Below are 11,364 nucleotides of genomic sequence, written 5' to 3'. Positions count from 1 at the left end.
GTATCAGTGACAGAAGGTTGCCCGGGACCCACTGGAGGGCTGCAGAGAGGGAAGGTGTGTAGAGGTTTATTTGCAAGTTGTGCTAGGGTCTTTTAGAGGGTTGTATGGTGGCTGTGATCCACAGTCATGATGACAGTTAAGGATGGAGGAGGTGAGGGTCTTATCCACATTGATCCAAAAACTAGTGATGGTAGTGTTTGGTTATGGGACAGATGAAGGCTTGGCCAGTTCACAGATTGTTCCAGTCTGGTTCACTCATCCCTAGTATTAATACTCATTATAATTTGAACCTGTCTGGGGGTTTTGGGAGATAGTACTTTCACATAAGTTTGCTGATATTTGTGTGCAAGATGGAGCTGAGATTGTTTCATATATTTTTTGGATAGAGACCAAGAGATGATTGTCTTAAAATTGATTTGAAGCTTGTCAGACTCGCCAGGAAGCCTGGACACTGACTCGATTAAGAATTAATGATTGATATTTTACATTTATAGAGTGCTTGTCATCCTCAGCACATTACAACTATCCATACAGCAGCACTGAGGCGGGTCCCTCCCTCATGGAGGGTGAGCACCCAACTGCTACAACCCTTCAGGTGGGGCAGCTTGCTTCCTTCTGTTGGTTACTGCAGAGGAAAGGCTCACCTCCTCCCTGTTCTCTTTGGTATGATTAGCACCTGTGGAGGTAATGAGAGGGTCTGTGATAATTTCTGGCTTCTGCATAGGGGAAGAAAATGGATCACTTCTTGTGCCCTGATCCCTGGCTCCCCCACACAGTAGTGCTGATGCAGAACACACTGGGCTTCAATTTGTAAAGACTCATGAAAAGATCCCACATGGCATCCACTGCACAGAACTTTGTTTATTGATCAGAAGAATGAATGGGTGAATCAGCCCTGGCAGTACTTCAATCTGTGTTTCAACAGAGTCAAAGTACTTCCAGCTAAGGACTTACTTAGACCATTAAACCATCTCCTGAATAACTTGATTTTTTTGTGTTCAGGAGTTAAATTCACTTGACTCATAAGCCTCAGGTCATGAATTCACAGCTTTTGCCATTTATGCTAATTGCAGAATCTGATTTTTTGGTGGAAAGTCTTCATCAAGGAACCTGCCGAACCCCTGATGAACTATGATTGACTTCAGTATGCATAAGTGTTAGTGTTTTATAGATTGTGAAGCCAGTTTGTATTCTACTAGAGTCTACTTGTGCTACAACTGATTAACGCCTTTTGAAACGATGTGATAAACTGTGGTGCTGATCAAGATACATTTTAAATCATTTCTCATTCTTCTTAGAGACTTTGTCAGAGGAATGAACTAAATTCTGTTGTTTTGTGTTTTCACTGCACTTTTCCTCCTGAGAGTTTGTTCTCACAGAATGTGATTTTCCCTTGTTATATGTAGCTTGAATGTTATGATAAAGGTTCTAAAGAGAACAGTAAAATAACCTAAAATTAACTAATTTTGTGATAGTAATCTTTTCATGTCTTGTAAGTGTTAATTATCCTAGAACAATATACTTGGCAGGAAATAAAAATATTGAAACTGCCAACAGGAGCCAGTCTAACCGCTCATTTCATGTTTATTTTCAGATAGTTGGATTTTGGAATTGGATATTTGTAGTTGGACCTTAGTAAGTTTTCAGATGCAGTAATTTACACTTACTGCCTCCTGGGTCCTGTAACTTTGGCCAACCATAAATTAAAGTATTGTATTTAGAATTATATGACACATTTAATTGTTTGTACATGTTATTGCTAGATAATCTAGCTCATCCGCCATGAGCATTTTGTAGTCATATTAGTTTAATAAAAATACTTTCCCCTAGAAATATATGTAGGAATCTGCCATAAGTAAATTATTTTGGAGAAGTTAGAAATTATGTAATATACAGACACGGAGCTAGATCCTCAGTTGGTATAAATCAGTGGAGGATCATTGATTTATATCAGCTGAGGTTCTGGTAGGAAGGCTTTAAAGGGATTGATCAAAATTGTGTGCTCCTATTGTCGGAGGGAAGGATATTGTACTTTGTGTTTGGACAGCACCTAGTATGATGGAGCCATGATCACATTTGGGATCTCTAGGCTCTACTGTAATACAAAAATATTAATAATATTACTAATGATAGATTTCAACTTGTGGGCCCTTTGACTCGCAGGTATGGGGAAGCATGGTGAACAAGTCTCAGCTCTGCAACTTCTGTTGAGTCCCGCCATGTACATCAAAAATATAACTATTGTGTATGTGTGATCTTGTAGTAGAGATGGCATCAGGAACTTTAGTTGGACAGGGGTCTGTTTAGGACACTGAGGCATAGGAATATGAGCAAGTAGTTGAGGGCAAATATTGGAGTATGGATGCCCCTTTAGAAGGTAGAGCAGAATTGCCCCCAAACCCCTACCCTCCATTCCCAGAAACTTGGAAGCTCTTTAAGAATTCAGTGCCTGGATCATATGATGTAATCAGTAGTTAATTTGCTATGATGATAGATGGAGAAAAAGAAAGGGGGGGGGTGGAGGGATAGCTCAGTGGTTTGAGCATTGGCCTGCTAAACCCAGGGTTGTGAGTTCAATCCTTGAGGGGGCCATTTAGGGATCTGGGGCAAAAATTGGGGATTGGTCCTGCTTTGAGCAGGGGGTTGGACTAGATGACCTCCTGAGGTCCCTTCCAACCCTGAGATTCTATGATTCTATGAAAGATAAATGAGCAATGAACTCTTCTTTTGAAAAAGAATGATAGAATTATCAGTCTCATTTTCTAAAATCAGGGGAAACATCAGTCTTCTATGCCTAGCTAGATTTGACTACTTGTCCTCCTCGTTATCTGTCTGTTACTATATTTGATAAGAGTATAACCTTTTTACCCATCTACAGAATCCTTATTTCATTGCTGGACCCAGATATTAAAATTAAGATCAATGTGGACAGAACAACATTCGTCAGGAATTATTAATTGTCATAATTAATAGAGCTTGTAACTTGCTGTTCAGCTTCAAGCAACTCCTTCCACTGTTTGAAAGAAAGCTCTGAATGTACAGGGTGCTTTTTATAGTGGCTTATGGAGGTTTTAGGCATCTGAATCCATTTTGTTTTAATGGAAAGTACATGGCTAAATCCATTTGCTTTAAAAACTACCCTATAAATGTTTTAATTAACAAGGCTATTATCTCTAAATGGGTTTAGTGCTCAGAGAACTGGCTTTCATATTCTACTTGCAGTAGCACAACTGCAATTGTTTAATGAGTGGAAAAGTTTGGTCAAGTTATTTGATCAGTCTTTGTCAAGTTTATATACAGGGTCTTCATGGTGGCTATATATGAGGAGCTGAGACTGAATGTGCTCAGTTACATTAATATCCATGTAGTTGATGATTGATCTGGATTGACTCAGAATTTAATGGTTGCCATGATACCTATGGGACAAACCCTAGTTTTTGGCCCCATCCATACTGTGGGATGCACTGTGCTCTGATGTTGGGGATGGGATTAGATGTTGGAGTGGTGGCAATTATATTTTTGTCATGGACTAATTATAGTTGTCTTTGTTTTGTGACTGAGGCACACTTGTCCTGTTGGGACCATTCCACTAGCCACTGATTGGCAGAGCACATCACACTCCAGCCCCGCTCTCTCCATACTTTGTCACACCATTCCATCACATTCCCACCTGGTGCTGGCAAAAATATGTCCTGTGGTGGGGTACAGGCATGTAACCAAAAGGCATGTAAAACTGGGGGAATCTTCACCAGCCCCTTTGTGGTGCTCTGGTGGCATATAGGGACCTTATCAAGGGATAAGAATTTGGCCCAATGAGCCTGGTAAACTTTTGTACCAGACATTGTTACTTCAAATTTTGTGAGATGCCAAGAATTTTAGTAGGAAGTTGTAAAAACACATACATAGGTACTGACAGCGATAATATAATTATTATAGCTCTTCCTATTAGATTAGTTACAAGTTAATTGTAGTAGAGGATATTCTATTTTCAAATTTGGTACCAGTACAGTACATATAACTGGGCTTAATATGGAACATTCCCATGAGCAGAAGGGTAAACATTAGGGTTGATTCTTCCTGAAGCCTTCAATGCTATGTCCCATTAAGGGCCAATTTGCACCTACCCCTAATGTGGCTACATAAGGTAAGACCCTCCTGTGGTTGTGTTAGAGCTTCCTACCGCATTGGTCAAAGCATAGGAAATAGAGCAGGAGGAGTAGCGCACCCAATGTCTTCTCTCCCAGTTGAGCACAGGTGCATAGGGAGGAAGGGGTGAAGGACGGGTAGAGCAGGGGAGGGGTTGGGTAGAGCTGAGCTGGCACAAGGGGGAAGTGAGGTGTGCTCTTGTCAGGGTAGCTGTAAATCACTTCCCTCAAGGAGCAAGCAGAGAATAAATGGTGACTTTGGCCCACATCTACAAAGATATGTAAGTGCCTAAACAACAAAGTTAGGTATCTAAGTCCCAGTTTTCACTCCACTGCAAGCCACAAAACTCCTGCCGAACTCTGTAGGTCCCTGAACTCACTTGGCACCTAAGATATTCAGAGTAATCTAACATTTTACTGTAGATAAATATTTAAACGGTTATTGAGGTAGAAAGAGAGAGAGAGAGAATATCTAAGTACCTTTGTGGCTCTGGGCCTAAGAGCTAACATTGTAGTAAGAGACCAATGGCAAGATCCTCAGCTAGTGTAAATTGGCATAGCTCCATGTGCTTCAATGCAGCTACATCAATTAACAGCAGCAGAGGATGTGGCTCATAGTATATTTTCCACAAGTTATTTTAATGAAGCACTGCTGGTTGATATAGTATTGAAAGAGTTCCTGAAGTTACATCTGCGATAACATAACACAAAACATAGTGCAGTTGACAGTTAGACAGTTTTGCTATTCTGCATCTGTAGTATGTTGTTTAAATATACTCTAGAGCCTGATCTTGCAATCTCATCTGTGAGGGGGCAAAGGTAATTGAAGCTCTATGCAGGGGCAAGGGTCTGCTTCCATGGATGCAACTACAGGAGCAGGGCCTTCACGTGTACTTTTCAGAGAAATAATTTAATGCATTTTTGTCTGTGTTACATGAATATGGTTGTGCAAGATACTGCATGTGTCTAAGGTTATTATCAAGTAAACAAGGTGGCTGAGGTAATATCTATTATTGGACCAACTTCTGTTGGTGAAAGAGACAAGCTTTTGACCTTACACAGAGCTCATCTTCAGCTCTGGGAAAGGTGTTCAGAGTATCACAGCTAAATACAAAGTTATCAAATGCCATGTTTTATACTTTGAGCACTAATATGTGGTCATGTAAAGATAATTGTAGTTCATATGCACAAAGGGGTGGAGTTAAAGTTGCTTAGTCTTGTGGCTAGAATTGTAGTTCAAATATCATGTTGTAAAATTCTGCCATTTAAATTATTCATAAACAAAACATTAGCTTAAAGTTGTCGAACAATGGTGAAAGTTCATATATTTTTTTCACCCTCTCATAACTCAAAATGGGTAAAGGAATTTTTCTCAATCTTTCCAGAAATATTTACCTCTGGGTTAAGTTGAAGAATGGATGCTTTCAGCCCCAAAAGAAATTTTTATACAATGTTACAAGACTATACAAACAGGGTTTGTAATGAAAGTTCTAATATATTTTAATTGTAGCTGACTCTACAAAGTTGGTAAAAATTTCAGGCTTAGAGTTAAGAAATTGCTAGTTGAAATCATTTGGGGATTTTTCAGCATGACTGACACTATGTAAATATAAGGTACTATCATTTCCATGCATATGTGAGCAGTTTTAGGCTTTTGTAAGTGTTGTGACTTAACTAGTCATTACATTTAATTGGAAAATGGAGACAATAACTGACTACCCACACAGAGATTCACCCTTACTAAATCTATTACAATTGAAATTCTGACTTGCTCTTTTCTAGCACAAATCCTCTATGCAAGTAAGAATACATGTGATGCCAAGTAAGCCTTTTAACATTTAATTGTAAAAAGTAAGGATTAGTAAGAATTCATTTGCATTTTATCTCTAATTTTTCATTTTAAATTCTGTTTCTTACAGACACAGCTGTCTCAGGCTTTAAATGGTGTTTCAGATAAAGCAAAGGAAGCTAAAGAATTTTTGGTTCAGCTGAAAAATATATTACAGCAGATACAGGTAATTGTATACTACTTGTTGTTTTGATAATACAGTAATCATTAGAGCTGAGTGCATAATTTATTTGATGACTTTAGTCTCTTGCTGTTCACAAATTGCCTGGAATAACATACTCTTTTCTTGAATGTATTTGTTAGGCAAAATTATTAATCAGTTAATGTCTACAAATATTTGTTGGCCTATAGATTGTACGCCATTTGTTGCAAGAAGTTGATATTCAAAATTGGAAGTTTGAACTGTGTTGTTTAATTTCTGATTGGACTCATTGGTTGTATGGTGTGCTTCTGTTCACTGACTGGATGAATGTAATTCTTAGAGTCAGGGTTTTGGTACAAATACTCATTTTTACAAATTCAAAACTTACTACCCGTGAATAGTTCAACATTTGCTTAAATTATGCTGTTTCTGAGAACATTCTTATATTTTAATAGTTCGGATATTTGTGTAAAGTCAAAATACAAAAAGGGCCCAAACACTGCCAAAATGAATTAGGGGGGGGATTGAGTGGAAATTATTGTTGTGTATGTATATGTTCAGCTCTGATAATTGGATTTTGACTCATTACATTGGGCAAAAGGCTAATTAATGTCTTTTAAAACATAAATTTATATTTGCACGACAAGAGCACAAAACTAGTGGGAAACTCAATTGTTTTTTTCAAGTGAATGTAGGCTTATGAAAGTTGCTGGATATTGGGGAATTTTCATCTCTCTCTCTACCCATAGAACAGGTCTGGGACATGCAGCAGCAGTGCCTGCTTCCCTATACTGATTTAGCAGGGCGCTAGGGGAGGATTATTATTATTCTAACTAGTGATCTTTTCTAGCATAGCTTCTATGGTATCCCCACTGTGTGCTTTCTGCTTTACTTCTGGCCCTTTTGTCATCAGTGAGCAATCCCCAGTTCCTGCTTTGCACAGAAAGGGAAGGCAGGAGTTTGAGAAATACAAATTTGATCTAAAATTAAATTATTTAAAAAACCCCAAATTGAGTTTATACCACAAATGCTGCCAACATATGTGAAGTGCCACAGAATGTTGTATCCGCCACCTTTCGTGTTCCTTTTTTGCTCTGCTAGAAGTGCCAATAAGGGAGATTAACTTTTTTTTTTTTTTAGGTGATATGGATAACTGACTTATAGGAACTGGCCTGAACCACCAACCCATGTCCCTTAGGCCACCAAACAACTGTCAGGTGGTAATGAACTTCAGCCACTCACTATACACATTGGACAGCTTTGAAGCAGTGAGCTGCAGTTGAAGGACTCCATAGTCCATCACTGATCCACTGGGTCACCTAGCCCCCGTCAGTAGCTACTTTTGCCCTCTTGAAACCTAAAGATATTTAAAACTGTGCTGTAAAATCCCTTAATGCATAAGAACAGAAACAGTGGAAAATTGTTATGCATAATGGTACTGTTGTAGTTAGAGTCGAATGACCAGGAATTGTCTGTTCTGGTATTCTTGACTGTGACCCCCTGAATCTCCACCCCATGTTACTAAAATCCGAGAGGTGAACCCAAAGGGGAAACCTGCAGCTAATCCCCATGTCAGGGTTTCTTCCCCACTCTGAACTCTGGGGTACAGATGTGGGGACCCGCATGAAAGACCCCCAAAGCTTATTCTTACCAGCTTAGGTTAAAACTTCCCCAGGGCACAGATTTCTTTCTTCCCTTGGGATTGCTACCACCACCAAATGATTTAACAAACAATCAGGGAAAGGACCACTTGGAGTCCTATTCCCCCCAAAATATTCCCCCGAGCCTACACCCTCTTTCCTGGGGAAGGCTTGAGCATATATCCTCACCAATTGGTTACAAAGGGACTACAGACCCAAACCCCTGGGTCTTAGAACAATGGAAAAATCAGTCAGGTTCTTAAAAAGAAGGATTTTATTTAAAGAGAAAAAGGTAAAAGAATCACCTCTGTAAACTTAGGCTGGTAGTTAGCCTTACAGAATATCAGAAAATTCAAAGAGCACAGAGGAACCCCCTCTGGCCTTAGTTTCAAAGTTATAACAAAACAGGGATAAACCTCCCTCTAGCAAAGGGAAAATTTACAAATTGAGAAAACAAAGGTAAACTAATACACCTTGCCTGGCTGTTACTTACAAGTTTGAAATTTGAGAGACTTCTTGAGGAAGATTTGGAGAACATGGATTGATGTCTGGTCCCTCTTAGTCCCAAGAGCGAACAGCCACACAAACAAAGAACCTAAAACAAAACCTCTCCCCTCCCAGATTTGAAAGTATCTTTTGTCCCCATTGGTTCCTTTGGTCAGGTGCCAACCAGGTTACTTGAGCTTCTTAACCCCTTACAGGTAAGGAGGAATTTAGGCTAGCCCTATGGTTATGACACCCCACCCTCTGAGTTTTGAGAAAATTTGAATCTGGAGTTGGACTGAACTCCACTTCATGGGCCCATCTCTATAATGGGTCTGAACCGGAACACAAAATCTGACCAAGTCAGAACACTGGGAATATTTGGATTCAGATCCATGGCTTGAACTGAGAAGCATGATTCTGGTTGTCTCCAATAAATACCTCAGTACTGACAGCCTCCCACTTTCACCCTTCAGCAGAACTGTCTTACACACAAACATTTGCTCAGTGGAATAAAAGATGTGTAGTTTTTATCATTGTATTTAAACACCATACAAGTCAGACAGCAAATTAAACCCTTTACTCCCTTGCTGAGTGAGAGAGAGCTGTGCTCTTAGGATATGTCTACACTACAAAATTATTTCAAATTTATAGAAGTCGATTTTTATAGAAGCGATTTTATATAGTCGATTGTGTGTGTCCCCACTAAACGCATTAAGTCGGCGGAGTGGATCCACAGTACAGTGGCTAGTGTTGACTTTCGGAGCGTTGCACTATGGGTAGCTATCCCTGCAGTCTCCGCTGCCCATTGGAATTCTGGGTTAAGCTCCCAATGCCTGATGGGGCAAAAACATTGTCACTGGTGGTTTTGAGTACATGTCGTCAGTCGCCCCTCCCTCCGTGAAAGCAACGGCAGACAATCATTTCGCGCCTTTTTTCCCTGTGGATGCCATACTGCTTTCAGCAGACGGTGCAGGAGGCCTGCTAACCATCATCATCCACCACTTCCAGAGCTGCAACTCTGCTCTCCTCAGACGCCATACCACGGCAAGCATGGAGCCCGCTCGGATCATTGCGGCAGTTATGAGCATTGTAAACACCTCGCGCATTATTCTGCAGTATGTTCAGAACCAGAATCTGCAAAACCAGGCGTGGAGGCGATGGCAGCATGGTGATGAGATTGATGAGGACATGGACACAGACTTCTCTCAAAGTACGGGCCCTGACAATTTGGACATCCTGGTGGCAGTGGGGCAGGCTCATGGAGTGAAACGCCAATTCTGGGCCCAGGAAACAAGCACAGACTGGTGGGACCGCATAGTGTTGCAGGTCTGGGATGACTCCCAGTGGCTGCGAAACTTTCGTGTGCGTAAGGGCACTTTCATGGAACTTTGTGACTTGCTTTCTCCTGCCTTGAAGCACAAGAATACCGAGATGAGAACAGCCCTCACAGTTCACAAGCGAGTGGTGATAGCCCTCGGGAAGCTTGCAACGCCAGACAGCTACTGGTCAGTTGGGAATCAATTTGGAGTGGGCAAATCGACTGTGGGGGCGGCTGTGATCCAAGTAGCCAACACAATCACTGAGCTGCTGCTATCAAGGGTAGTGACTCTGGGAAATGTGCAGGTCATAGTGGATGGCTTTGCTGCAATGGGTTTCCCTAACTTTGGTGGGGCAATAGATGGAACGCATATCCCTATCTTGGAACCAGAGCACCTTGGCAGCCAGTACATAAACCGAAAGTGGTACTTTTCAATGGTGCTGCAAGCACTGGTGGATCACAAGGGACATCAGCGTGGGATGGCCGGGAAAGGTACATGATGCTCACATCTTCAGGAACTCTGGTCTGTTTGAACAGCTGCAGGAAGGGACTTTATTCCCAGACCAGAAAATAACTGTTGGGGATGTTGAAATGCCTATAGTTATCCTTGGGGACCCAGCCTACCCCTTAATGCCATGGCTTTTGAAGCCATACACAGGCACCCTGGACAGTAGTCAGGAGCTGTTCAACTATAGGCTGAGCAAGTGCAGAATAGTGGTAGAGTGTGCATTTGGACATTTAAAAGCATGCTGGCACAGTTTACTGACTTGGTTAGACCTCAGCAAAACCAATATTCCCATTGTTATTACTGCTTGCTGTGTGCTCCACAATATCTGTGAGAGTTTATGTTGGGGCGGGAGGTTGAGGCAAATCGCCTGGCCGCTGATTACGCATAGCCAGACACTAGGGCAGTTAGAAGAGCACAGCAGGGCACGCTGCGCATCAGAGAAGCTTTGAAAAACAGTTTCATGACTGGCCAGGCTACGGTGTGAGAGTTCTGTTTGTTTCTCCTTGATGAAAACCCGCCCCCTTGGTTCACTCTACTTCCCTGTAAGCCAACCGCCCTGCCCTCCCCTCCCCCCTTTGATCACCGCTTGCAGAGGCAATAAAGTCATTGTTGTTTCAAATTCATACATTCTTTATTAATTCATCACACAAATAGGGAGATAACTGCCAAGGTAGCCCAGGAGGGGTGGGGGAAGAGGGAAGCACCGGGTGGGGTGGGGGAGGAGGACAGGACAAGGCCACACTGCACTTCAAAACTTATTGAATGCCAGCCTTCTGTTGCTTGGGCAGTCCTCTGGGGTGGAGTGGTTGGGTGCCTGGAGGCGCCCCCCCACCACGTTCTTGGGCGTCTGGGTGAGGAGGCTATGGAACTTGGGGAGGAGGGTGGGCGGTTACACAGCTGCTGCAGCAGCGGTCTGTGCTCATGCTGCCTTTCCTGCAGCTCAACCATACGCCGGAGCATATCAGTTTGATCCTCCAGTAGCCTCAGCATTGCCTCCTGCCTCCTCTCACCATGCTGCTGCCGCCACCTATCATCTTGCTCCCGCCACCGCTTCTCGCATTCATTTTCTGCTTTCCTGGACTCTGCAATTGTCTGCCTCCAAGCATTCTGCTGAGCTCTTTCAGTGCAGGAGGACTGCATGAGCTCAGAGAACATTTCATCGCGAGTGCGTTTTTTTTGCCTTCTTATCTGCGCTAGCCTCTGGGATGGAGATGATAAGGGGAGCATTGAAACATTTGCAGCTGCGGGAGGAAAAAAAGGGAGAGTAGTATTTAAA

General features: G+C 42.0%; 1 protein-coding gene across 7 annotated transcripts in view; it reads left to right on the top strand.

The window, feature by feature from the left end:
* Positions 1-11,364, top strand: part of TRIM67 (tripartite motif containing 67) — a 60,224-nt gene that overhangs the window by 3,187 nt on the left and 45,673 nt on the right. For all 7 annotated transcript variants that reach the window (XM_073338012.1, XM_073338010.1, XM_073338011.1 and 4 more), the window contains exon 2: positions 6,065-6,160. In XM_073338012.1, coding sequence (XP_073194113.1) covers positions 6,065-6,160 — 96 coding nt within the window. The remainder of the gene's footprint in view (positions 1-6,064; positions 6,161-11,364) is intronic.

This window comes from Lepidochelys kempii, chromosome 3, assembly GCF_965140265.1.
Source record: "Lepidochelys kempii isolate rLepKem1 chromosome 3, rLepKem1.hap2, whole genome shotgun sequence".
Classification (NCBI taxonomy): domain Eukaryota; kingdom Metazoa; phylum Chordata; order Testudines; family Cheloniidae; genus Lepidochelys; species Lepidochelys kempii.
The sequence above is the reverse complement of the archived record's forward strand: the minus strand, read 5'-3'. Positions and strand labels throughout refer to the sequence as shown.